This window comes from Lampris incognitus, chromosome 10, assembly GCF_029633865.1.
Source record: "Lampris incognitus isolate fLamInc1 chromosome 10, fLamInc1.hap2, whole genome shotgun sequence".
In the NCBI taxonomy this organism is placed as follows: domain Eukaryota; kingdom Metazoa; phylum Chordata; class Actinopteri; order Lampriformes; family Lampridae; genus Lampris; species Lampris incognitus.
In genome coordinates, this window is record NC_079220.1 from 17,317,959 (window position 1) to 17,345,881 (window position 27,923).

At 43.9% G+C, this 27,923-nt stretch overlaps 2 protein-coding genes across 7 annotated transcripts; one reads left to right on the top strand and one right to left on the bottom strand.

Annotated features, from left to right (window-relative positions):
* Nucleotides 1–4: 4 nt before the first annotated feature.
* Nucleotides 5–6,791, bottom strand: smim22 (small integral membrane protein 22). The gene is made up of 4 exons (XM_056287649.1): nt 6,694–6,791; nt 3,163–3,311; nt 2,881–2,948; nt 5–630 (listed from the first exon to the last, which is right to left on the bottom strand). Exons 2-4 carry the CDS (start codon nt 3,290–3,292, stop codon nt 583–585), a joined length of 246 nt encoding a protein of 81 aa, XP_056143624.1. The 5' UTR covers nt 3,293–3,311; nt 6,694–6,791; the 3' UTR covers nt 5–582.
* cog1 (component of oligomeric golgi complex 1) lies at nt 5,787–27,819 on the top strand. 6 transcript variants are annotated; one of them, XM_056287644.1, is made up of 17 exons: nt 5,787–6,029; nt 6,685–6,788; nt 7,442–7,769; nt 8,540–8,787; nt 9,482–9,663; nt 10,407–10,583; nt 11,166–11,322; nt 12,492–12,702; nt 15,619–15,997; nt 16,395–16,852; nt 17,014–17,160; nt 17,296–17,457; nt 23,544–23,668; nt 24,656–24,764; nt 25,091–25,200; nt 26,868–26,949; nt 27,431–27,819. In XM_056287644.1, the coding sequence occupies exons 3-17, from the start codon at nt 7,461–7,463 to the stop codon at nt 27,566–27,568; spliced, it is 2,994 nt and encodes a 997-aa protein (XP_056143619.1). In that variant the 5' UTR covers nt 5,787–6,029; nt 6,685–6,788; nt 7,442–7,460; the 3' UTR covers nt 27,569–27,819. The 6 variants fall into 6 exon arrangements, with proteins under 6 accessions (XP_056143619.1, XP_056143621.1, XP_056143617.1 ...); XM_056287646.1 differs by having other exon boundaries at nt 5,787–6,024; nt 6,682–6,788; nt 7,412–7,769; XM_056287642.1 differs by having other exon boundaries at nt 5,787–6,024; nt 6,682–6,788.
* Nucleotides 27,820–27,923: the final 104 nt, after the last annotated feature.

The following is a 27,923-nucleotide window of genomic DNA, read 5'->3' on the forward strand; positions in this document are numbered from 1 at the left end:
TTCATTTATGAACTACTGAAGATTTCTTAACCAAACCTGTTTATTAAAGTGCTTCATGAATGATTTGACCACACGCATGGGTAAAAAAAAACTTGCTTGTCAAAATTTTAAAAATACAATTTAAGTAGAAACTTCAGTTTTCATGCTAAGAATATTTCAATAAGAAAATTAAAGTGTGATCTACATGAGAGAGAAAGTCAATTTTCGAGACATGTTCGTCATTCTAAAATACTAAGTGAACTCGCTTTTCAGTGTCAGGGATTGCAAGTTTTAGAGAAGATGAAGACTTCATGCAGCGCTACTGAGAGTTCAGCCAGCAGTATTCCAGCAACTCTATCCCATTTCACATCCCAAATATTCCCTGTTAGACAGCAAAAGTAGGTCAACACATTTTCGTATCTAAACTGCAGAGGACAATTTATAAAGACAACATAATATTTGATTTGGCACATAGAAAAAAGTACTGGAAAATGCCTCCAGCAGAAATCATCTGGTCCATACAAAAACATTTCTCAGCCATTTTGAGAGAGGAATCTGAATTTCCAGCAGTGAGATTTAAGGTTTTCATCCTTTGCCAGTGCGTCACGGTTCCAGAGCCATGTTATCTATTCCAACCTTGTGTCTTCTGGGCTGTTGGGAAAACAGAAAAGCGATATAAAATAATGTTTCACAACAACACCCTTGCCGCCAGGAGAAATTGTCATCATTAAATCTTGCGGAGTACACCGCTATAAATCATCTGTGGTCTTGAGTAGGGCCATGAGTCCTGAAACCATGATGAGTGGATTTGTTGGATTAGAGGTTTTGAAAAAGCAGATGAATAAAAACAAAACAAATTTTCTGTTCCTTGAAGCAAGTTTAAAACACATCCTTGGCTGTCACTGCAAAAACAGCTCCTTAAAGGTGCCATACACAAGATTGTGAACATTAATATAGCAGCAAACAACTAGTTGCTATGTAAAGAGATAGTGGAGTAATGGCGTCCTGAGCAGAGAATGAAGTCACAATCCCTCTGTGTGTGTGTTGGTCCGGTCCGGCTGCACATGCATGTTAGCACATCATGCGCGCATGTTAGTGCACGTGAGGTAGCTACCGTTAGCAGGCTAGCTAGCAAGCTACTGATTACTTCAGCAGATCGAAGAAATAGCTCCTTACCAAGTTGAATACATTACTAATGTTAACAAAATAACTCTACCATCTACTACTACTTTCGGCTGTTCCCATTAGGGGTCGCCACAGCGGATCTTCTGTTTCCATTTCTTCCTGTCCTCTGCATCTTCCTCTGTCTCACCAGCCACCTGCATGTCCTCTCTCACCACATCCATAAACCTCCTGTTTGGCCTTCCTCTTTTCCGCTTCCCTGGCAGCTCCATATTCAGCATCCTTCTCCCAATATACCGAGCACCTCTCCTCCACACATATCCAAGCCATCTCAATCTTGCCTCTCTTGCTTTGTCTCCAAACCATCCAACCTGAGCTGTCCCTCTAATATAATCATTTCTAATCCTGTCCTTCTTCATCACTCCCAATGAAAATCTTAGCATCTTCAACTCTGCCACCTCCAGCCCCGCCTCCTGTCTTTTCGTCAGTGCCACTGTCTCCAAACCTTCCCTTTAACTCTTCCTGGTACCCTTCTGTCACAAATCAATCCTGACACTCTTCTCCACCCACTCCACCCTGCCTGCGCTCTCTTCTTCACCTCTCTTCTGCACTCCCCATTACTTTGGACAGTTGACCCCAAGTATTTAAACTCATATGCCTTCGTCACCTCTACTCCTTGCATCCTCACCATTCCACTGTCCTCCCTCTCTTCACGCATAGGTATTCCGTCTAGCTCCTACTGACTTGCATTCCTCTTCTCTCCAGTGCATACCTCCACCTCTCCAGGCTCTCCTCAACCTGCACCCTACTCTCACTACAGATCACAATGTCATCTGTGAACATCACAGTCCATGGAGACTCCTGCCTGATCTTGTCCGTCAACCTGTCCATCACCATTGCAAACAAGAAAGGGCTCAGAGCCGATCCTTGATGTAATCCCACCTCCACCTTGAACCCATTTGTCATTCCCACCGCACACCTCACCACTGTCACACTTCCCTCATACATATCCTGCACCACTCCTACATATTTCTCTGCAACTCCTGACTTTCTCATACAATACCACACCTCCTCTCTTGGCACCCTGTCGTATGCTTTCTCTAAATCCACAAAGACACAATGTAGCTCCTCCTGGCCTTCTCTACCAACTGGCCTATCTCTACCATAAAAATCAATATTCTTATCAAACCAAAAAAAAAGAAAAGAAAAAAAGCCAAGAATGTGAAGGGAGGGGGAGGTTTGTTTTGGTTTGTCTGAAACACTGGTGCTGATTATTATTTAAAGCACTTTCAAACAAAATCTACAAAATCATATAGGTTAAACTGAAGGTAGCTAGATTAGGAAGCCATATTTTATGCTACACCATTCATGAGGATGTTTAGAGAGGAAAAGTCCACATTGGCTCACAGTGTCCTTTCGATTAATGAGCTGTTATAATTAGATGAATGTTAAGTAGAACACAACTTGAGAGATCGCAAAGATCGCTTCATCTGACATTTATTGGAACCATATATTACAAATACAACTGGTAAGAGCTACCTATAATAGAATATATTAACATACGACAAAAAAAAGGCATGATGGCAAAAACCACAAAAAATAAAACCCGGGTTGAACAAACAGAACTATCATTTAAGCGATTTATAAAGAATGGGGCCCCAGTTTCTATTTCATAGCAATACAAATCAATTCTGCAGTGATTACAACCTTCATGATATGAAAAGCTAGTGCAGAGATGTTTTGTATTATGTCTTGTATTCTGCATCTATATCTTTGTACCTTCTCTTCACAGCAGCAGCAGCAGCAACAGTGGATGAGGACCAAGCTGACCAGCAGAAGAACCATACCTTGATCCAAAAGCAAAATTTCAGAACACATAAATCAGGTTTTGAATAAACATGAGACTTTAAGTGAAAAGACCTGGGCTAATGCATACAAATGTATGGGATGGGCTCTTGTTCATATTCTTTGAATTGTGTAATAGACATCATGTGCATGTGTCACAGACATCAATACGTCAATACATTTGTGAGCCCCATGTCACATATCATCTTGACTTACCGATGAAGGTGAAGAAGACAGCACAAGAGGCAATGTCCCAGTCAGACTGAAAGAACTCCTTTGACTGAAACCGGGACACCAGATCATTGAGCTGCTCCTCAACTTCCTGTCCAAGGTTTCTTTGCTCCATCACTTTACCTATGAAACAACTACATATGAAAGAGAGTGGAAGTACTCATTAGAGGAAAAGTACAAATGCCCCCCCCCTTTCTCCCCAACTGTATTCGGCCAATTACCCCACTCTTCTGAGCTGTCCCGGTCACTGCCCCACTCCTTCTGCTGATCCGGGGAGGGCTGCAGACTACTACATGCTTCCTCCAATACATGTGGAGTCGCCAGCCGCTTCTTTTCACCTGACAGTGAGGAGTTTCACCAGGGGGTTGTAGCGTGTGGGAGGATCAGGCTTTCCCCCGTTTCCCCTCCCCCTGAACAGGCACCCCAACTGACCAGAGGAGACACTAGTGCAGCAACTAGGGTACATACCCACATCCGGCTTCCCACCGCAGACACGACCAATTGTGTCTGCAGGGACGCCCAACCAAGCCGGAGGTAACACAGGGATTCTAACTGGTGATCCCCGTGTTGGTAGGTAATGGAATAGACCGCCATGCTACCTGGATGCCCCATACAAATGTCCTTTTGACACAAAATACGTCAATTGATCAAGCTGTCCATGACAAAGAGTTCACCATCTGTTCCAGCTGTTCATTTGTAATACCTTTTAGCTGACAAACAGATAAAGGGGGAGCAACCAAACCTTTTTCCGTATTCAACACAATTTCAGCATCATCTCAATCATAGTACTGCATTAATACATCTTTCTTCAACATGGCAGCTACTAACAAGTGCAAACTCGACCATATTATACACACTGCCTCCAAAATTATTGGCCTTCTCACCCTGAAATACTCAGACCCCAACAGTAAAGCCATCATATGAACAGCACTCACTATGGCACACGAGCCTCCACCCATTCTTCACTTTACTACTATCCAGTTCCAAATACAGGTTGATAACCTGAAAAAAAAGCATGCTATGACAGAAGTTTTGGCCACTACTGCCATAGTGGCTTTAAATAATGTACCCTAGTGTTAGTCAGCGTCTATAAGTGTTTATGTACACTACCGTTCAAAAGTTTGGGATCACCCAAACAATTTTGTGTTTTCCATGAAAAGTCACACTTATTCACCACCATATGTTGTGAAATGAATAGAAAATAGAGTCAAGACATTGACAAGGTTAGAAATAATGATTTGTATTTGAAATAAGATTTTTTTTACATCAAACTTTGCTTTCGTCAAAGAATCCTCCATTTGCAGCAATTACAGCATTGCAGACCTTTGGCATTCTAGCTGTTAATTTGTTGAGGTAATCTGGAGAAATTGCACCCCACGCTTCCAGAAGCAGCTCCCACAAGTTGGATTGGTTGGATGGGCACTTCTTTGAGCAGATTGAGTTTCTGGAGCATCACATTTGTGGGGTCAATTAAACGCTCAAAATGGCCAGAAAAAGAGAACTTTCATCTGAAACTCGACAGTCTATTCTTGTTCTTAGAAATGAAGGCTATTCCATGCGAGAAATTGCTAAGAAATTGAAGATTTCCTACACCGGTGTGTACTACTCCCTTCAGAGGACAGCACAAACAGGCTCTAACCAGAGTAGAAAAAGAAGTGGGAGGCCGCGTTGCACAACTGAGCAAGAAGATAAGTACATTAGAGTCTCTAGTTTGAGAAACAGACGCCTCACAGGTCCCCAACTGGCATCTTCATTAAATAGTACCTGTTAGAGCCTGTTTGTGCTGTCCTCTGAAGGGAGTAGTACACACCGGTGTAGGAAATCTTCAATTTCTTAGCAATTTCTCGCATGGAATAGCCTTCATTTCTAAGAACAAGAATAGACTGTTGAGTTTCAGATGAAAGTTCTCTTTTTCTGGCCATTTTGAGCGTTTAATTGACCCCACAAATGTGATGCTCCAGAAACTCAATCTGCTCAAAGAAGTGCCCATCCAACCAATCCAACTTGTGGGAGCTGCTTCTGGAAGCGTGGGGTGCAATTTCTCCAGATTACCTCAACAAATTAACAGCTAGAATGCCAAAGGTCTGCAATGCTGTAATTGCTGCAAATGGAGGATTCTTTAACGAAAGCAAAGTTTAATGTAAAAAAAATCTTATTTCAAATAAAAATCATTATTTCTAACCTTGTCAATGTCTTGACTCTATTTTCTATTCATTTCACAACATATGGTGGTGAATAAGTGTGACTTTTCATGGAAAACACGAAATTGTTAGGGTGATCCCAAACTTTTGAACGGTAGTGTATATAGATGTCCCATTAATGGTATGTACACTTGTATGTGGTAGTAGGCTACCTGTGTAACCATAACCATTTGTAACTGTATGGAGCAACATGTGCGTGATATATATATATATATATATATATATATATATATATATATATATAATAGCGAATTCGGCCGGACCGTCACAGCCGGGAGGCGAACTCGGATTTCCCGCACCGCGGGCGACAACGTTAACCACTCGACTAAAAGATCCGACCCGTTAGCCAAAGGCTACCGAGCCTATTCATCCGTGATCGTTACATGTAGTGAATTCGGGGGGGGGGGGCAGCTTGGCCGGACCGTCACAGCCGGGACGCGAACTCGGATTTATATATGTAGCGAATTCAGGGGGGACAGTCCGGGACCCGTATCTCCCGCGGTCGGGATCGCTAAAGTGTCTACTTATCCATGCACGTCACACCACCCCCTTCCTCCGAGAAGGGCGTGACGGGGCGCCGCAAGCGACAACGTTAACCAGTCGACTAAAGGGTCCGACCCGTTAGCCCGTCTACTTATCCGTGCACGTAAGGTGAACCTGTATTCTGTTGTGATGAACTTCTATTTTGATGTAAAGGCTGTGTGTGCTAACAAATTTCCTCAAGTAGGACATTAAAAAATCTACACACACACACACACAAACACTATTGTAATTATGTACTGGCCTACTACCGTAGGCCTGCTACATAGGGGCAAGTCACTTTCAGCGTAAAGCTCGATAATCAACATCAGGATAAAAAAAAAAAAAGACAACGTGGCCACTGCAACCATGTCAAGTTTACAGATTCTCCTTTTAGTTTTCGACCACCTCCCGTAGGAACAGATCCATTCGAGGACCAAAATAAGAGACAAGGTGAACTTGTATTCTGTTGTGATGAACTTGTATTTTGAGTCACTGGCTGTGCTAACAAAATTCCTCAAGTAGGACATTAAAGAATCTATCTATCGATCATGCTTGGTTAGGGAATACTTCACATTTCGCAGTAGGCAATCGACAAATTGTAGGGGGGGGGGATCTCACTTTTCTATTCTAAAAAGAATAGGTCTAACACAATCAGCTGTTATGCTATTTCGACATTTTATCAACCTAATTCTGTTTAGCAGCAACTCAACTAAACCAGTCACGGCTTTGATATTTAGTTCATATTTACTTTTCTTTTTTTAATAAAATGTATTTCTCACAGCAGAGTACCAACCTGTAAACCGAACAGGGCTTCTTCCGTCTTCTCTCTGAGCTTAGTCACCTGGCACCTTGACGCACCTGCTCGTAGCGCTGATTTACATCAGACAGGTAGGCGGACCGAATTCTCCATGCTCCGTTTCTTACGAATCTAAAACCATCTTTGGTTTTGTTAAAAAGAGAAAACTGGGAATTTGTGGCTCAGTGTAGTTTTGGACTGTGTTACACTGGGTGGACTGTGTTTGTTTTTTTAACTTTCTTTTCTTTTTTGCATGTTTTTGGTGGCGTTGTTTTTGAATATGTGTTTTTGTCTTTTGTGCTGCACTGCTGTGGGCTGGGGAAACGGAATTGTTTTTGTGTACGTAGTACATAAGATGAAATGACATAGATTGTTCCTGATCCTGATCTTCCTTATTCCTGACCTCAAGCCAAAGTGTCAGAATTGATTTTCAACTTTTCTTCTCTTAATATGTTTGATATTGATGTCCTATGTATGAATACCAGATATGAAAATGATAATTTCTTAATTTGTTGAATTGGCAGAGGTATGTTCTGTATAACATATCGTAACACTTTACTTATGTTCAATTAAAAAAATGGATGCGGCCGCCACTTCCGCATTGGTACAAAACCCGGAAATGACGCTCTACCTGACGGACTCAATGAGAGCCAAGCGACCCGTGTTAACGTCACATTTTTGTTTACGTGGAAGTCGGATTTCCACCGGATTGTAGTTTGTTTTGTGTGCTTTGCTGTGAGCCCAGAAGAAGTTCCGGGGGAGCGATGGCGGTGGTTCAAGCGCAGTCTCTCCGGGTCTCGGAGATAAAGGACTCGGCGCTGCTCTTCGAGCGCTACAACACGGAGGAGATCCGGGGGCTGGAGCGGAGGGTCCGCGGTGAGATCGAGCAGAAGAAAGAGGAGCTCCGGCAGATGGTAGGGGAGCGCTACCGGGACCTGATCGACGCCGCGGATACCATCCAGGAGATGAGACAATGCTCGGAGACGGTCGTCCGGTCCATCCACGACATGAACCAGTACTGTCACAGGCTGAAACAAGCGAAGACCAATGCCCAGTCCACCGGCAAACAAGAGGTATACACCAGCATCGAGCTCACTGCTGCTGTCACCTTCATGTGTCACACTTACCACTGCGACAGTGTACTATTACTAGTAATAATAATAATAATAATAATTGTATTTATATAGCACTTTTCTAAAACAATGTTACAAAGTGCTTCACAAAAAAAGATAAAACCAGATAAGGCAAAATAAGAGTAAGATCAAATAAGAGTGTAAATAAAAACTACTATCACCACCACTGCTACTACCATTACTACTATGGCAGCCTTATATTGACTCTTTAATGTACTGAAGTTATGGCAAAGCAGTTGTGTATGTGCACGTTTGGTGCATTGCTGCATTGCGTGGTGTATCTTTTAATGTGTATCTGCAAAACACTAAGTACATGAAGTCTTATGTATATTTATTTCATTTATTTGATTTGGATTTGGTTAAACATTACAGTTGCTGCTGCACACAGAGTTTATAGCCACAGCTAATTTCCAACTTTCGTTCTCCAGGCTTTTAAAACACAGAAAGAATCATTGATATGGAAAATATTATTCATAAAAGGAAATACATTTGTTAAAAAATAAGGCCATGAACTTTAACGCATTCTTATTAGAAACACTTAAATCGGTTGTATTTTCCCAGTTGTGCATGTCTTGCAGTTATATGCTGCTTTTGTTGCTCTACCAGCATTCCTGTTTGCTGATCTCTCTCTTAAATTAACTTCAACCCCGTATTTTAAATCTCAGTTTAGACTACTAGGCATAAAGATGCAGTGTCTCACGGTGTCATAGGGTGATTGGCAGTGGCAGGGGAAGTTCTACACCATGGCATCGCAGATCAAACTTCTCCTGGAGATCCCTGAACGCATCTGGAGTGCCATGGAGGCATCTCAGTTCCTGCAGGCCACCCAGCTCTACCTGCTGTGTTGTCACCTCCACAGTCTGCTCCATCTGGACACTGCCAAAGGGCTGCACTACAGCTCTGTCCTGGCCCGTTTCCCCATCCTGATCCGTCAGGTGGCCACTGCTGAACACTTCAGGTATTATGGCTTCATTCGTTTTATTTGTGCCACTGTGGAACAACTAATCATCTAGCAAATGGGTACAATGACCTCTTTAAAGTCAGGCTGAAACTGAAACACTGATGTTTTCTTTCATCACTTATTACGCTCTACTGAAAAATATAAGTATAAAGGTTAGATTTACGTTTTTCTCTTTTTGAGAGTTTCCCTACTTCCGTTTCTCTTAGCCGATCATTTTTTTCTGATAGTCATGATATTGTCAGATACAAAATGCAAACAATACAGCCAATCAAGCCAAATCATCAACTTATGAAACACCACCCATCCTTACCACCAAGTCTTGTTTGTATATATCAAAAAGTCATTTCATGAATATTAACTAGAGAATATTAACTAGACTGTTCCCTCACAGGTCTTGAGACAATTGAGAACAGTTGCGGGTAAAAGTATAAAATCACAATATTAGTCATTTACAAATACAGAATTGTTGCTGATTGTGTTCCTGTACTGCCTACAATAAGTTAAATCTGATTACCTATATTAGTCCAACTTTAAGTCTTTTAGAAGGTAATATACAGAGGGAATAAGATGATATTTTATATTTGATACAGTCTTCAACAAGACAACATCATAGCTGATTATGCCGACTGACAGTCTTCAAAAGACTATACTGAGATTAAACAGGCATTCCTCTTTCCTCTTCTTTCTCTAGGTCTGCCATTCTTCTGGATAGTAAGTCACTGTTGCGGGGCCGTGCTTTCTCAGATCAGGCGATTGCTGAGGCCTTGGTGGCCATCATGCTCCTGGAAGACAGCTCCCCGCGACAGGTTCTGGCTGACTTCCTACTGGCCCGGAAGGCCTCCATCCATCAGCTGCTCAATCAGCCCCAGCACGGTACGCTGTAAACTACAACAATTTAGTAGTTGGCAGGTGGCCGCGCCCAACACAAACTTAGTTTCACAGTAAATGACGAAAAGATTTCTTATGAATTTTAATGTACCGTAAAGTAATAACCCACATCTAAAAGCAAACGAATTGAAAAGGGCACACCTCTCTGTACAATATGTATTTTCCTAGCAGATTGGGTACTTATATTTGCTGTATGGTCGGGATAGATTGTGTGGTTGGATCGTGGAACATAAAGCCGTATGCATCCCCCTCTTTTTATTCGATGCATTTTTATGTTTTTTTTTTTTTTGACGGGCGGCCCTTGTACAAAATAATCTACTACTACTACTACTTTCGGTTGTTCCCGTTAGGGGTTGCCACAGCGGATCATCCGTTTCCATCTCTTCCTGTCCTCTGCAACTTCCTCTGTCACACCAGCCACCCGCATGTCTTCCCTCACCACATCCATAAACCTCCTCTTTGGCCTTTCTCTTTTCCTCTTCCCTGGCAGCTCCATATTCAGCATCCTTCTCCCAATGCACCCAGCACCTCTCCTCCACACATGTCCAAACCATCTCAATCTTGCCTCTCTTGCTTTACCTCGTACAAATAATGATATGACATAAACTCTGACCTATAAAATTAAAGGACAGTAATGGGTTGTCTCACTTTGCCAAGTGTCAGTTTTACCATCTCACTTCCTACACATGGAATAATTCACTTGAAGCGTTTGCTTGTTCTTGTTCCAGGAGCTGGGATCAAGGCCCAGGTGTGCAGCCTTGTGGAGCTGCTGGTGACGACTCTGTTCCAAGTCAATGCTGTCTTCTACCTGCCCCCAGAGGGCAGCCCCAGGCCAGGCGAGGGCTCCGTGAGCTGTGGCTTGCTGTTCACCATCCTGGAGAATGTTACATCCAACACACCCGCAGGTGAATGGTTTATAAATGATGTGACCGAAGTCAGTGTTGCATTTTCTTTTTCCCATCACATCATTAAGCACATATCTGGCATTCCTGTTTAGAGCAGCTCATGATGAGTCAGTAGAAAAGTCAAAATATTTAAGCATTCAGCATTGGAGTGCAAATATAAAAGACTGTCATGTTAATGCCAGGAAAGGGAATAGGGAAAGGGGACTAAGGAGAGAGATCTAGTCATTAGTAAAGTAGAAAAGAGAAGATATCATTCAGTCAGGAGAAGGTAATGTATGGAACTTATTAAAAAAGTGTTTTTATGAACTAAGGCCAGACTATTGCTCTGATTGGAGTTGGAAATTAATATACCATTAAAGGGAAATTAACAGAGATGGGATGGAGAGATGACCAGGTTGGTGTAGGAGGTAGGAGAGCTGAGAAGCCAGTAGTGTCAGGAAGCAGACCATTCGTTTCTCTTGATGTGTGCAAGCTCACAGGTATATTAGTGTTGGAAAAATGCCTATTGCGTTTTAACAGTGTGTTGATAAGTGTACATGATACACTAATATCCCCGCTCCCCTCACATTAATGTCGCCCCAGGCAAAGGCAGGCGTGTGTTGCAGGAGGAGATGAGCACAGGGAGTTGGTTCAAATACCTGCCGTCCTCGATCTCTGAGTTTCAGCCGGCCCTTCGTACCCTAGCTCAGCCAATTCAGAAGGACCAGCTGAGGGACACGGTGCAGCAGTGGATCCAGACGTAAGCTCCTGCATTTCTCAAACAAGGGTTAAACACAGTTCAAGAAGAAAGCTCTGTGTGATTTAACCACACCTTCGCTTGATTTTAATTGGGTCCTCTTGTTAGGAGGAAAGGGGCTTTCTGGCCCTCCTTGCATACAAAGCTAGTAATTGTACATCTGGACGTCTAAACAATAATGATGCTAATTTTGTCAGCACCAGTTTGGAAGGTTTGATTATGTCCAAGAAATTAGATCATTGGCATATATATATATTGGGCAGCACGGTGGCCCAGTGGTTAGTGCTGTCGCCTCACAGCAAGAAGGTCTTGGGTTCGAACCCCGGGGTTGTCCAACCTTGGGGGTCACCCCAGGTCGTCCTCTGTGTGGAGTTTGCATGTTCTCCCTGTGTCTGCAGTGGGTTTTCTCCAGGTGCTCTGGTTTCCCCCACCATCAAAAGAAACATGCATGTTAGGGTTTATACTCCTGTCTGTGCTCCTGACCAAGGCAATGGGAAAAGAACCAGAGTTGGTCCCCAGGTGCTGCATGAAGGCAGCAGCCTACTGCTCCTAGCTACACAGATCACAGCTAGGATGGGTTAATTTGCAGTAACTGAATTTCCCCAAGGGGATTAATAATGGAAACTTAATAATAAATTAATATAATATCCTGATGGTTGCTCCATTTTAAAGGTTAGTGGTACATGGTATAAAATGTGTGGAGCACCACTGTTAAAATGTATGATATGGATGGACTTCAGGTGTTTGAACATTTAAAAAAAATACAAAATAAAGGTTATTTTGCTGAACTCCTCCTCAAAAGATTAGTGGATTCTTGTTTGAAAGTCTGGCGAGCACCTTGGTCAAGAGGTTGTCTAAACCATTAAATGCAGATGAATGATTATAAAAGTGCTCCCATAATCAACATAAACAATGCTGGTTCCCCTGTTGGGTAATTTTGACTGTTAAACTCCTCAGTTGGTGTGTTGCTCCCCTCACAATATGCCTTTAGCTCCTTAGTTTGAACTTGTTCAATGTCAAACATTTTTCCCTGGCTTGCATATTATTGTTTTTTTTCCGCCTAATGATTGGACATTTCTGTCCCTCAAAATTCACGTATTACAACACAGCACACATTTTATCAAACCGCATCTTTACCAAAACTTCACCCCCCCCCCCCCATCTGTTCTCAGCTGTAAAGAGGACATCTGTCAGGGTGTAAGCAGTTTGCTGGTGTATGTAAAGAGTCTGAAGGGCCTGGCGGCCATCAGAGATGCTGTTTGGGACCTCCTCTCTACTGAATCCATCAGTCAACACTGGAGCACTATCTGCCAGCGCCTGCTAGAGAGCCCACTTACCGTCTGGAAGGACTTCCTGCAAGAACTGTTCCTCCAGCGCTTGCAGGTTATCTATTACGATATCAAAAGTTCTCATTAAATAGAGGCATCCATCATAGTTCCAGGCTGTTATCTTGTGTGACTAGAAAATAACCAGAGGCTTAGATTTTACAGTAAATCTCAAACCTCACTATACACACTGATGGTACAAAACAGTGCAGACACCTTCCTGAATTTGCACCGAACCCCTTCAGGGTTTTTCCTGGCTCAGAATGGGTCTTTGGGGGGTGACTATGCACAACAGTAAACATGATCAGTCCGCGTCACAACTATTCGCAACAGTAAAGTCAGTGAGTCTGTGTTGCCTTATTTGACAGAAATCTGACCATTTGATAAACAAAAATGTCTATTATGCTTGAGTAAATGAAACTCCAATTAACAAACTGTTTAAAAAAATAATTTTATTACAACATTGTAAGGGGGAGAGGGGAGTGGGGTTGGGGGAGAGGGGTTGAGGGAGAGGAGTGGGCTTGAGGGGTTGAGGTTGAGGTGGGCAAAGATAATTCATAATGGGGAGTTGGGTTGGGGGAGAGGGGATTGGGGTTGTGGGGGTGAGGGGAGTGGGGTTGAGGGTGAGGGTGAGGGGAGTGGGGTTGAGGGAGAAGGGAGTGGGTTTGAGGGAGGGGAGTTGAGGGAGTGGGGAGTGGAGTTGAGGGAGAGGGTAGTGGAGTTGAGGGAGAGGGGAGGGGTTGAGGGAGTGGGGAGTAGGATTGAGGGAGAGGGGAGTGCGGTTGAGGGAGAGCGGAGTGGGGTTGAGGGAGTGGGGAGTAGAGTTGAGGGAGAGAGGAGTAGGGTTGAGGGAGAGGGGAGTTGGGTTGAGGGAGAGGGGAGTGGAGTTTGGGGGGGTTGAGGGAAGGCTGCCTTCAAACAAGCTCCGCGGTCTATGTGCCGGCTGCCTTCTTCAGCAAGCTTCGCTGTCACTGAGCTCACGCGCCGCCGTCACTCTGAGCTCGCTCTTCACAATCGCGGGAAATCTCCGACATGACGCAAAATAGACCCATAGATATGAAGCCAAAATGTTTAAGATACCGATAACCTGTCTATTAACTCGATTACTATTGGTCCCAACGACGGAAATTGCGAGAAAGAGGGGCTGAACTTGAAACGAACTATTAAACACTTTCGAAGAGGATTTGAATTGCTATTTTTACTCTCAATTCTTATCCTTTTGGCGCTGGTGATTTTCCTTTGGCGCTGGCTAAAACCTCTTTGGGGGGGCGCCAAAAATTCTTCTATGCAGGAAAAAACTTGCCCTTTCTCTTTTTACAACGGCTTCAGTTAGTTGAGGTATAGGTTCAACAAGTTCTTCAAGTGATCCCTAGCCCTTTAAACCTTGTTTTTGGCTGGAAGAAGTAGAGGCTTGTAAGGCTGCCAGCTACCATGACTCATTTGTATAAAGATGCAACAGACTGCACCTTCTTTTATCCTTCTGTCTTTTGGCGCTAGTTGTACTGTTCTGTCAGTTGACCAACTCCAGATTGACCTCTCTCTCAATTTCCTGACTGCTGGCCTGCTGTTGACAGAATGTACTTTGAGTTGCTGACCATTCCAGATACACACAGGTCACTCAGTGTTGCAGCTAACACACTCAACCCAGTGCACCAACCACCTTCTATCATTCCCTGTCTGAAGGCATTTAAGTCTTTTCTCTTAACCATTCCTCATCTCATACTTAATCATTGTTGTAGTTGTTTCAAGCCTTAGAAATCCCTCTTTAACCCGTCTCCTCCCCTATACTGTATTCGTACTCACTGAAGTGGATTTAACATAATGTTGGGCGATCTGGAAAATATTATTATGACAATGATAGGAAATTTTACACAATATTGACATCTGTCACAATATCTGCTTAAACATAGAGAAATACCATGTTTAAGGATCCAGTTGAGGTTAATTCCACTGAACTGTTTGACAATGTTAAGCATAAAATCAAACCAAAACTACTTTTCAGGGGCGTCCAGGTGGCATGGCGGTCTATTCCGTTGCCTAACAACACGGGCATTGCCAATTTGAATCCTGTGTTACCACTGGCTTGGTCAGGCGTCTCTCGAGACACAATTGGCCGTGTCTGCAGGTGGGGAGCCGGATGTGGGTATGTGTCCTGGTCGGTTGTGGTGCCTGTTCAGGGGGGAGGGGGAACTGGGGGGAATAGCGTGATCCTCCCACGCGTTACATCCCCCTGGTGAAACTCCTCACTGTCAGGTGAAAAGAAGCAGCTGGTGACTCCACATGTATCAGAGGAGACGTGGTAGTTTGCAGCCCTCCCCGGATTGGCAGAGGGGGTGGAGTAGCGACCAGGACGGCTCAGAAGAGTGGGGTAATGCTCAGGTACAATTGGGGAGAAAGGGGGGGGGGGGACTACTTTTCAGATAATACTTCCTCAAATATTTCAGGCCTCATTTTGTGAGAGATTTAGTCAGTAAATTCTCACGATCATTAACTTAGACGACAAAGTTGTCTATATGACGGTATTCAAATTTCATCCTGACACAATACCATTGAAAGACAATAAACAGTAATATTGAATTATTGCCCAGCCCTAATTTAACTGGAGAAATCAATTCAAGATCATGCCTTTTACGTCCTGGATTACCTGGTTTGTTTGTTTGTTTGTTTATTTATTTATTCATTTATTTATTTATTCCTCCCCTCTTCTCCCAAATTGTACTCTACCAATTACCCTACTCTTCACATCCAGCTTTCCACCCGCAGACACGGCCAATTGTGTCTGTAGAGACGCCCGACCACGCTGGAGGTAACACGGTGATTCGAACCGCCATCCCCCGTGTTGGTAGGCAACGGAATAGACCGCTACGCTATCCGGGTGCCGGTTTGTGGAAAAAGCAAGTGTACACTCAGAGTGTACCATGTTGTGTTGTACAGTTTTTTAGTATACAAGTATTTCTCCCTCTCGTTCCTTCAGGCCATCACCCAGGATGAAACGGAGGCCATCTCAGCCAGCTCCACAGAGCTGCTCACCTCCACCCTGAGGGACTTGGAGGGTCAGCCCGCCCAGCCTGCATCCTCTTCATCCGATGCCAGTCACGGCCCTGCGAATTGCCGCGGGGCCCAGTACGAGTCAGACGTGGCCTCCTTCCTGTGGTCGGAAGCCCCGGGTGACTTGCTGAGCGACACAGCCTGGGTGAGCGTAATCCAACGCGAGCAGCAGCAGGAGCGCAGTGGCCTGGCTATGAAGACCCAAGCCCTGACACCCTGCGTCCAGAGTTTCTGTTCCTCCATTGACACCAAGCTGAAGGCCAGGCTAGATGACCTGCAACACTACCTTCCTTGCCAGGACAGAGGTAGGGGCAGTTCAGGCCTGAGCTGTTCTCATCTGGTTAACATGTTGGCCGGATCATTTTCCAGTTAGACAGGAAAATATATGATAACCACTTATTTTGAAATGTGATATACACTGATGTCCCTTTGGCAATCACATATCATTAAAGCGTAACCATCCTTGGTTCTAATCTGACATGGCTGTTGGTGCATGTCATCCTGTCCTTTGTGTTTGTCTGTTAATTGCCCTACCTTGTTTTGGCAAACAACTGTCCGAAACGTAAAGAAATACTGCACACACCAATAAGTCCATTAAATACTGACAGTCCAATTTCTTCTTTTGAAACAAATGAGAGAACTTCTTTGTCAAACAACTGACTAGAAATATAATTTTTCTCTCTCTGTCTTTCTACTTGGGAGGTCCTGACCCCTCAAGTCTTCTCTCAAACTCAGGCCCTGTCTCGGGACCATCCACATCTGCATTTGAGCGTTTTATGGATGCCTCAGCTGTGGAGGAGACCTTACGGGAAGGCAGCCTGATGTGTGTGCGCCATATCCTGGCCTTCATCCGCCGGGAACTAGCCAATGGACCCCCTGACTCTGTCCAAAGCCCTGCCCGCCTGAACGCGGTTCTCTTCATGGCCAGGTTGTGCCAGTCTATGGGTGAGCTGTGTCCCAACCTGCGACAATGCATCCTGGGAAAACATAGCAGGGCGGAGGACGTGGCTAAGGGGACGCCCAGGCAGGGAAGGAAGCTGGGCAAGGCTCGGGCTGCTCTGGATGTTTCCCCTGCCCAGGCCAGGTGGGGGAGTCTGAAGGAGGAGCTGCTTGCCTGCAGTATGGAGGCCTACCGCATCTGGAGCACCACACTGTCCAAAGTCAGGGACCGTCATGTTTTGTTTTTAATTTATTTTTGGTTTTTTAGCTCATTTACTACATTTACTACATGTTGTCTTGAGTTTCCTTTATATGCATGTCAGAATGAGTATGAAATAGGATTCTGTTGACTGGTGATCTTTTTGGGTTGTGTTTTAAACAGGTTCTTGTGGAAAGGTTTGCTGCAGTGCTCCATGCTGAATCTGCGGGTGCTATACTAATAACAGCCACTAACTGGGAAGAGCTAGAGATCCAAGAAGAGGCTGAGTCAGGCAGCAGTGTCACATCTAAAATCAGACTTCCTGTCCAGGTCAGTGTGTTTATGTGTTGACACGAACCTCTACCGTAATGTCTTCAATCCTGGTGCATTTTGCATTTGAAATGGAGAGTTGGCACTCCCAGTCACTTGCAGTGTCTTATCTGTGGGCCTTTATGTCTTCTCCAGCCATGTTGGTTTGTCCAGTCACTGTTGTTCCAGCTGTGTCTGGAGGTGAACAGGGTTGGGGGCCACGCCCTGCCACAGCCCACCCTGCTGGAGCTACTCCATGCCATCCTAGACCAGGTGCTCCACTGCTACCAGACTCTTATGGAGCAGACCCAGGACAAGGTAACTGCTACACCACACACTTGCTGGTAGTCCATCGAGTCTGATGGTGACAGATGACATCCCTCCTCGATAATGGTGTGTTCTTTGATGACTGTAGAGTCCAATTCTTGGTCCACACATACACACACAGGGCAAGGCATAAGGAAAGAGCTTGAGGAGGAAAAAAAAATGTGTGTGTGTGTGTATATATATATATATTTAAATAAATAATTCAGTGATTCAAATAATTTTTTTATGAGACAGTACAAGTCTGTTTCATGTCATAAGTAAGCTGCTGTTGATTGCTTATGGCATGAAACAGGCTTGTACTGTCTCATAAAAAATTTACTTGACTCACTGGATTATTTTGCTCCTTATTTGTTGAGCACTTTTCCTATTGTTGAGTGTTTCTTTTAACAAAGATATATATATATCTGCTGGAGGAAGCAGAAAGGTTTGCTAAGACATGCTCCAAGAAAAAGCGAGGTCAGTGAATGAACTGGGAAAGTAAAACCGAATCCTAATCAGTTGGTAGGTAAGGACCTTGTATCTCTGTCAAGTACAATTTGGTACCATTCACATTTGAACCGATACCATTACCGGTACCCAACGGTACTTTTTTTCGGTACTGTGCTCTCTGTAATAACAAATATAATTTCAGTTTTAAATAAATATAAGTAAGCAAGCACAAAACCGTCCAGACCCACGATGCACCCACCAAGTGTGAAGTTGAGCTGGTGAATGGTTGTCGAGAAAATTGAAGGACAGACAGAGACTCCTTCCATTTTAGTTATTGCGAGGAATTTTGAAATGTATATAGTTAATATACCAAAGACTAACAAGCGCTCATTCAGTCCCTACTAAGAGTCCCTCTCAGGTCATCCATGAGTGAGTGACCAAGATTTGAGATGCATAGCCCAGGGCAGCAGTTGGCCAGCGCCGTGGGACAAATAAGTCAGCTTTGCATTTGCATCACAAATATTGCAGCAAACGTTGTCCGGGTCGAGTTTGGAAAAGTGGAAGCACACTTGCGACCATTTTCACCTCACCACTGCCCTGACTGTGTTGGACTTAGAACAAGCTGTAGGTTTAGGCAAGTCTCGCTTTCCCTCTTTCTCTCTAACGTATACTCTGTCACCCAGATGCGCACTTGCAACAAGCGGTAAACCAGGAAGGATTTTTCGAAAGGCTTATAAGGAATCTTATCAACATTTATTTTGATTCACAACACAACCTTCTCTCCACGTACTGAAATCTGGCAGCGATTGATCTAACATGACTAGGTACTCGGTAGTACTGATGTAATTCAGTCGATACCCTTAAAAGTATTGAGTTCGGTACCCAACTCTACCGTCAGGGTGTAAAAAGTCTTTCTTAAAAACAATACAGCAGATGAGATGATATATTAATGATCAACATGGGGAAATTGACTAAGTAGACAAAGTAATATTCCTAAGGGAGTATTTCAGGAATGTGCTTTAAGCAGGGGGCCTTGGAAAGCTAGAGTGCACACCACCCAAATCTCATGCCAGTAGGTTGTAGCAAAGTGTACTCTATAGTTGCGACATACCTGTTGTACGTACATGCTTGCCTCCAGTGTCCTGCTGTTGTTCCATTTATTAGGGGTCCAAGCAGCGAAGCTGGTGGAACCCTATTGTACTTGTTAGGATTATTATTATTTTTCTCTGCTAAAAGTGTGTGAGGCTCAGCAACCATAAGTCCTAGACCAACCAACTTTGGTACGTGGATTCCTATGGCCCCCCCCCCCCCCCCACTACTCAGGCACCACAAATCACCTATGTCAGCCAGATGGTGGCGCTATAACAAAGGGTCATGCGTAATTCCCACACCATAAGTCAGATCAACACAAAACTGCACAGACCTATTCATCTGAATGTGCTCTACAACTTTGTTATTGGGACCACATATGTCAGCCATATAGTTTCCTCGCCATTTTGACTTGTATTAGTTTGGGCGCGGTTTCTCAGCTAAAAGTGTCTGAGGCTCAGCAACCATAAGTCCTAGACCAACCAAATTTGGTAGGTGGATTCATACGGCCCTCCACTACTCTGGCACTACAAATCACCCATGTCAGCCAGATGGTGGCGCTATAACAAAGGGCCATGCTTAAAAGGCCATAACTCCCACAGCATAAGTCAGATAAACACAGAACTTAATCGACCCATGCATCTCAATGTGCTCAACAACTTTACTATTGGGACCATCTATGTCAGTCATATAGTTTGCCCGCTATTTTGACTTATTTGGTGTGGAAGCGCTGCAGCTCTACATACCACACGCCAGGACACCTGGGTTTAACGACATACTTTTTCTTTTTACGGCAGTCGGCTAGGACGCAAGAAATCAGACACCGTCTGGTCCAGTTTTGGAAACTCTGGCACATGTTTCTGAAGCAATGGAAGTGTTACGACATTTTAAAAAATTACGGTAATCGTCTAGGACACAGGCAACCCAAGTAATCCGACATTGTCATATCTAGTTATTATTATTATTAGGGGTCCAAGCAGCGAAGCTGCTGGAACCCTATTGTATTTGTTAGGATTATTATTATTTTTCTCCGCTAAAAGTGTGTGAGGCTCAGCAACCGTAAGTCCTAGACCAACCAACTTTTGTACGTGGATTCCTATGGCCCCCCACTACTCAGGCACCACAAATCACCTATGTCAGCCAGATGGTGGCGCTATAACAAAGGGTCATGCGTAAAAGGCTATAATTCCCACGCCATAAGTCGGATCAACACAAAACTGCACAGACCTATGCATCTGAATGTGCTCTACAACTTCGTTGTTGGGACCACATATGTCAGCCATATAGTTTGCCCGCCATTTTGACTTGTATTAGTTTGGGCGCGGTTTCTCAGCTAAAAGTGTCTGAGGCTCAGCAACCATAAGTCCTAGACCAACCAAATTTGGTAGGTGGATTCATACGGCCCCCCACTACTCTGGCACTACAAATCACCCATGCCAGCCAGATGGTGGCGCTATAACAAAGGGCCATGCTTAAAAGGCCATAACTCCCACAGCATAAGTCAGATCAACACAAAACTTAATCGACCCATGCATCTCAATGTACTCAACAACTTTACTATGGGGACCACCTATGTCAGTCATATAGTTTGCCCGCTATTTTGACTTATTTGGTGTGGAAGCGCTGCAGCTCTACATACCACACGCCAGGACACCTGGGTATAACGACATACTTTTTCTTTTTACGGCAGTCGGCTAGGATGCAAGAAATCAGACACCGTCTGGTCCAGTTTTGGAAACTCTGGCACATGTTTCTGAAGCAATGGAAGTGTTACGACATTTTAAAAAATTACGGTAATCGTCTAGGACACAGGCAACCCAAGTAATCCGACATTGTCATATCTAGTTGGAAACTCAGGTAGGCTACTATTTCTGAAGCAAGATTCTTCAATCTTTATTACATTACCAACAGCGGTTTAGTTTCGTGTTGAAACGGTAGTCTATTACAGGCTAGGTGTATAAAAGGCCCCTACGTATCATAGCGTTAATTATTTACGTTGGGTGAAGGTATATGATCATGAGGACAAAACCATTCAAATTGCTCCATAGGGGGCGCAACAGTGCCAATGCTTGGACCCCTCCCAACGCTGCTTGCGGCTTTAATTTCTTCTGTTTTTTTGTTGTTGTTTTTTTTACTGTGTGAGTGATGTCTGCAAGTGCAGCTGCTGTGTACTGGAGTCAAATTCCTCATGTGCATGCACACTTGGCCAATAAAGTTGATTCTGATTAAAGGTAGAATGAGTAGGATTTGTTGGGTGCAGTTTGTCAGCATAAGATAGATACTTTATTATTGCCACACAAAAACGTTGGTGGTAATTGTTTTGATACAGCGTGGTAGCTCATTTCCAGTGCAAAAAGAAAGAGAGGAAAAACAAGCAACACCATAAACCATTACAACAACACACACAAAAGGAAAGACATGAATGTGAGAATATGTACAGTGGATATGTATAATATGTGCATATCAGTTAGCCTAGCAGGCAGAGTACAGTGATTGATGTACCAGTGCAAACCAGTCCAGTCTGAGTTCAGGTCAGTAAATGGGATCTTGTTGCAAGGGGGGCTAACAAGGGATGTTAGGTGTTGTGACTGATGTAGGAAAGAAGCTGTTTTTGAATCGAGTGGTTTTGTTAATATGGACCTATAGCGCCTTCCAGAGGAGAGAAGCTGGAAGAGGTGGTGGGCTGGGTGGGCGCGGTCACTGGTTATTTTAACTGCCCAGTTGAAGTTGCGCTTTATATGCAGTGAGTTGACTGGGGGAAGGTCACAATCAGTTATATTGGAGGCTTTAGTAACAATCTGCTCCTCTTGGTGTGCCTGTCTGAGCTCCCATACCAGACAGTGGGAGATGATGCGAGGATGCTCCCTATGATGGCTTCATAGAAGTGGACCAACAGGTGTTTTTTGACGTGATACTTCTTCAGTTGCCTGAGGAAGTACAGTCTTTGCCGAGCCATTTCGATGATGTGGTTGGTGTTGATGTTCCATTTCAGAGTGTTACTGACGTTCAACGTTGGCCCCTCCCCCTGGCTCAACGTCACTTGTAGGACACGCTCCCTGACCGCAGTTGCCAGGACGCATCCCAGTGTACAGGCAAACTCTGCATCGCTCTTCATTCCCATCCTCTCCTTCAGTGGGCACCAGCGGGTGAAAGCCAACCCGAGATTCACTCTCGTTTTGGAACAAGCTTTGTCTGCTTGGCGTTTCGCCTCACTATATTTGCATCTTTTCGGCACCATGTCCATCACTGTCGTAGCTTCCTCTTGGATGCATGCTTATGATCTCGATGTGGCACCTGGTTGCTACGTATTTATAGAGTCCTGCTGCCCAAAGGTTAACATCCAAAAACGTCCCGTACACAGCAAAATACAAAAATACAGGCAGAGGACAGGGTCTGCAGATACAGATACCACCACACATGTCTAGTGGGTCATAAGTGATGATTGAGAGGGCTCATTTTTGTATGAGTCTATAAATTGATTTGTAGAAAAGTCCTACTCGTTCTACCTTTTAAGTAATACTAGCTATGATTTTTTTTGGGGGGGGGGGGTTTACAGAGCTAAGTTAAGGGTTTGTCTTCTATAATGGCATGAGTAAGCAATTGGAAGTGGATAGGGAAATAGCATTGAGACTGTGGCATAAAGTCACTAAAGTAAGGCTACTTGTGTTGCGTATTACAACTCATTTCCTGTTGTGTGCTGTGTCAAGCTGAAGTAGCCACCTGACATTATCTTTCTCCAAATTTAATGCGGTTACCAAGAACTGAAAGCAGACCAACTTGATTAGCCACCTAGTCATATTCGTAGTCAAAGTGCACCTTGTTAAAGTGTTGCATGTTAGGCATCTGGGTAGCATAGTGGTCCATTCCATTGCCTACCAACATGGGGATCGCCAGTTCGAATCCCCGTGTTACCTCCGGCTTAGTCAGGCGTCCCTACACATGCAATTGGCCGGGTCTGCGGGTGGGAAGCTGGATGTGGGTATGTGTCCTAGTCGCTGCACTAGCGCCTCCTGTGGTCAGTCAGGGCGCCTGTTCGGGGGGGGGGGGGGACTGGGGTGAATAGCGTGATCCTCCCATGCGCTACGTCTCCCTGGTGAGACTCCTCACTGTCAGGTGAAAAGAAGCGGGTGGTGACTCCTAACATATCGGAGGAGGCGTGGTAGTCTGCAGCCCTCCCCGGATCAGCCTAGGGAGTGGAGCAACGACCGGGACAGCTCAGAAGAGTGGGATAAGTGGCCAAGTACAATTAGGGAGAAAAGGGGGAGGGGGGGGATGCCAAGATGCCTTGTTTTAGTGGATTTTTAATCCTTGGTGTTTTTATCATTTTATTTCAAAATTGAGCCCTTAACTACCATTGTTGTCCACGTCTCAGTGCCGGAGAGCCCCGGCTGTGGTGCACACTTGCCACAGTTATTTAATAGCAACATTTGTTTGAAAGTGGTGCCATTGAAACAACTGTAATTTGAAGGTGTACCTTGGAGCCTTGCTCAAAGGGTTGTCATACACTTTGCAAAGTTTTCTTATCATTATCTGTGTTTTGCTATTCTTTTTCCCTCCAGGAGAGTGCTTTCCCTATGACCCAGAACAGGGCCTTGCAGATGTTGTTTGACCTGCGCTCTCTCAGCGCTACCCTGGGAACAAAGCCAGGAGAGGGCAAGAGCTCTGGATCTCCGCAAGACCCCGGGTAAACACCCCCTCCTCCCCATAGACTCAGTGAAAAGCAGACATAGAAAGATAGAACGTACAATGTCGTGGTTCACTCAAGGTATAAAAAAAGTGTTTTTAGAGTTGATGCAATGTAAAAATTTGATGAGTATGCAATGGAAATGACACATTTTTGCTGACAGCTTATCACTGAAAGTGATAGCCATAACTTATCTAGCTGATTACTCAAGGTGATTTCAGAGAAAAACGATGTGTGCGTACATGCTAGTGCATGTGCATACTAGCACATTTGCATATTTTGTCTAAACATCTAGTCTCTGGATTTAACAAGGAATCGATTTTTGCAATATTCAGTACGCACTCCTCTTTCTTTCTCGGTAGTGTTGTCTTTATAAAATATGTACAGTGTTTTATGTATTTTGTGTTAAAAGATTTTGTCTTAAAGGATCGGACAAGTGTCATCCTCTTTCAGCTTGCTTAGCAGAATTAGCCTTCATTGTCCACTACAACTTACATTAAATTAAGATATTGACACAAGATTTGATGATTTTCAGGGAAGCGGTACTGGAATTGCTTATTATATATATATATATATTATATATATAGGCACATTGACAATTAATGACAAACACATTTTTTATCATTTATAAATATATGGGTGGGTCCTTATAGCCATCACCTAAAAGGTGATGTTGATATATCCCAATCGTCAAGATTAGATTAACACCCCTGCAACCCCCCACATATACACAGATATACATCTGTATATGTGTATGTGTATACACATGGATTGCACTTAAGCCCTTCCCTTCCCTGACTTTAATCTTTACTTCTGAGTCATTAAATTCTTTAAATGCCTAACCTTTCTGTTACTCCAACATAAACCTAACCCAAATTTTAACTCATCCCAATATGTCCTTTTGCAGAGAAGTGCAGGCAAAATCAAAATGTCCTGACAGGGGGATTTCTCTCTCTCTCTCTCTCGCTCTGCCTCCTCTTTAAACAGATTGCAGCAAATCTACGATTGGTTGGAAAGCTACATCGATCCCTTTGACCTAGATGTGTTCATGATGCCCTTCAACTCGAATCTCAAACGCCTCTCACAGAGGACCTCGGTATGACAACACACCCTGGGCCATAAACGTACCCATGAGTTGTCTAGGAGAGCCTCTTGTCAAAACACAGCTTGTAATATTATGTGGTCATCATACAAATATATTTCCAGTTAAACTGAACATGCATGGTCAAGTTTACTTGTATAGCCCAAAGTAACAGTTGCTGTCCCAGAGGGCTTTCAGGTATTTCATGGTACCCAGACATGAGAGCAAACTGGCTACTATACTTTACTGTACTTGCGTCATAGTCTCGAAATCTTTTAGAATGGTTGTGGTATTGTAAAAGTGCTGTAACATTATCCTGACAAACTCATAATACATTTCAGGTTCTCCTGGGGCTGTTAACAGGGACAGAGAAGCAATTTGCTCCACGGAGCAGCTCTGTGAACTCCCAGGAGCCCTATAACATCCTGCCGCTCGCCAACAGCCAGATCAGGTGAGAGGGGAAGTGTAGCTCATAGTATTGAACAAGAAAAGGCCACGAAGGGTGTCCGGGTAGCATAGCGGTCTATTCCTTTGCCTATTAACATAGGGATCTTCGGTTCGAATCCCCGTGTTACCTCTGGCTTGGTCGGGTGTCTCGACAGACACAATTGTCCGTGTCTGTGGGAGGGAAGCCAGATGTGGGTATGTGTCCTGGACTCCTGGTCGCTGCACTAGCGCCTTCTCTGGTCGGTTGGGGCGCCTGTTCAGGGGGAGGGGGAACTGGGGAGAATAGCATGATCCTCCCACATGCTATGTCCCTCTGGTGAAACTCCTCACTGTCAGGTGAAAAGAAGCGGCTGGCGACTCCACATGTATGCGAGGAGGTATGTGGTAGTCTGCAGCCCTCCCCGGATTGGCAGAGGGGGTGGAGCAGTGACCGGGATGGCTCGGAAGAGTGGGGTAATTGGCCAGATACAACTGGGGAGAAAACGGGAGGGGGAAATCCCCCCCCCCTCCGAAAAAACCCTCTTCAAACTCTAAATCCGAGAGTTGATCCAGAATGGATTGATAATTTCCAGTATAGTCACAGCCTAAAACCTTCCCAATCCAGTAAAAACCATCCTGACCCAAATCCTGTCATTACCCGAAAACTGTCAAGAACCATAAAACCATCCTATGCACAATAAAGTTTCATTCACAAAACACAATTGGCAAAGGATCATGAACAGAATAAACTCGTACTTTCCCGTTGAAACCCACAGCCACAAACTTAAACCTGTAGAGACAAACTGTGTTGTGTGTCCATGAGTTTTGTTCCCATTTGCCTGCAGCCACACTAACATCAAGGCAAATGAGCACAAAGCATTGAAATGTGACGCACAACTGGCTTACTGGGCTGTCAGTTCTCTCTCTCTCTCTCTCGCTCTCTCTCTCTCTCTCTCTCTCTTTCTCATACAAAAAGAGTTGAGGGTTGCTCTCCCATTCTTTTCGGTATTTTTAAGTTCACTACCTCCTTCCACCTAGTGTCAAAACTTGTGTAATGTGAATTTTAGGTGCTTCATGGTATGCGTGTACTGTACATGGCCTGTCAAGGATGGCCTAGTCCCTCCCCCATTGTTTCTGTGATTGAATGCAACCAATGTCCATCAAGTATTTCTCAAGAACGTACAGTATCATAATTCCATTATCGGTTTTGTTAACTAATTTCAAAACCACCCACCAAATTATAGCAACTCGAGCCCACGTTTTATCCATCTGCCCAAGGCATTTTTTTTGGCATGCGAGGCTACACACGAAACAGTTCACCCCAACAACCTCACCCACTTTTAAGGAGAAATTAATTTAAGGAGAGAAAATCAGATATTGCTGTCATAAATCTCCGTATATTGAAATATGTATTTAATATATTTTCAAAATCTGTTTGCCTAGGAGTTGCAGTTATTTTCTTGTGCCAGGGATGACTGTGCCATACTCTTACGGTCTCTGGAAACTTGGCTCCCTCCAATTCTTTATTATGTAATTATTTCATCTGTTTTGTTAATGCTGGCTACGGTGTCGTAGGCCGTGGCGTAAAAGTATTAGTTGGCCGACAGGAACCGATCCCATGTGCCCTGCTGACAAGTAGGCAGTATAAGCCTCCAGAATCATCCATTTAAAAGTCATCGTTCTCTTCTCCAGGTTTGGGTTACTCCCTCTGAGCATGTCCAATCTACACAAGGCGAAGTCGGCCACCAGCAGTACTGGCCCGGCACGCCCGCTGGTGAGTGCCAGACAAGGGATTCAGTAACTGGAAGCCCTGTGCTGTGCTTAGTTACACACTATGTCACACCTTTTTCTTGGGTGTTAAAGTGTTGCTGTTTTGTATCGCCTACAAATATAAGTTCATTTCTGTTTAATTTGTGATATTTATTACAATCTGGGTAAACCTGTCTGTTACGCCCTCTGCCTTTTGCAGCGTTTTTGAGTGCAGAAGACCCAGGCAAGTTCATGAGTGGGGTTTTTTGTGTGCGGTGGGGGTGTGTGGGTGTGTGCAAATACCTAATAAGTGGATTTTCTTTTTGTAGTATTGTAAAGTAGATATGTGTCCAGGAGTTACTATTCGTGGACTTGCAGTGTGATTATGTCTGTACAAAAAAAAAAAAGTTTCTTCTACCAAATTTTGGTAGAAAGCAGAAATTGTCAAATTTAAAGAAACAAATGCTACAATTTCGTCCCTCCTTTTATCCCCCTCCTCCTCCCAGGCACATCCAGTATCAATGCCAGCCATGAACAACAGCTTGAGCCCTGGTAACCTGTTCAGACAGCTCGCCAGTCAAGAGGAAGAAACGGCTGCTCCCTCATTATTCAAGTTGAGCTGGTTATCTGGCATGGCCAAATAAGACCTTTTCACTGAGGGTTTGTCATTGGCATGTGAAGGACCTTTGTAAAAATTACTTATAAATTAAAATTTGAAATATTTCTGTGCTTTAGTACGGAAATACTGCCTTAATATTACATGTGTTTATCTGTACAGTATTGCATATTTTGTAAAATGGATTGAGTTGAACAACAGACAAAGCTGATAAAATTCTTGTCAACGGCTGTACTTGGTTTATCGATTCATCATTAAAGTGTTGTAATTAATGAATAATTAATCCGTTGAAATGTGTTCATATGCTGCTCACCCATTTTCAGTATGTCATTTAATGTGTTTTTTTCTTCTTCAAAGAACCTAAAAACGTTATACTACAAATA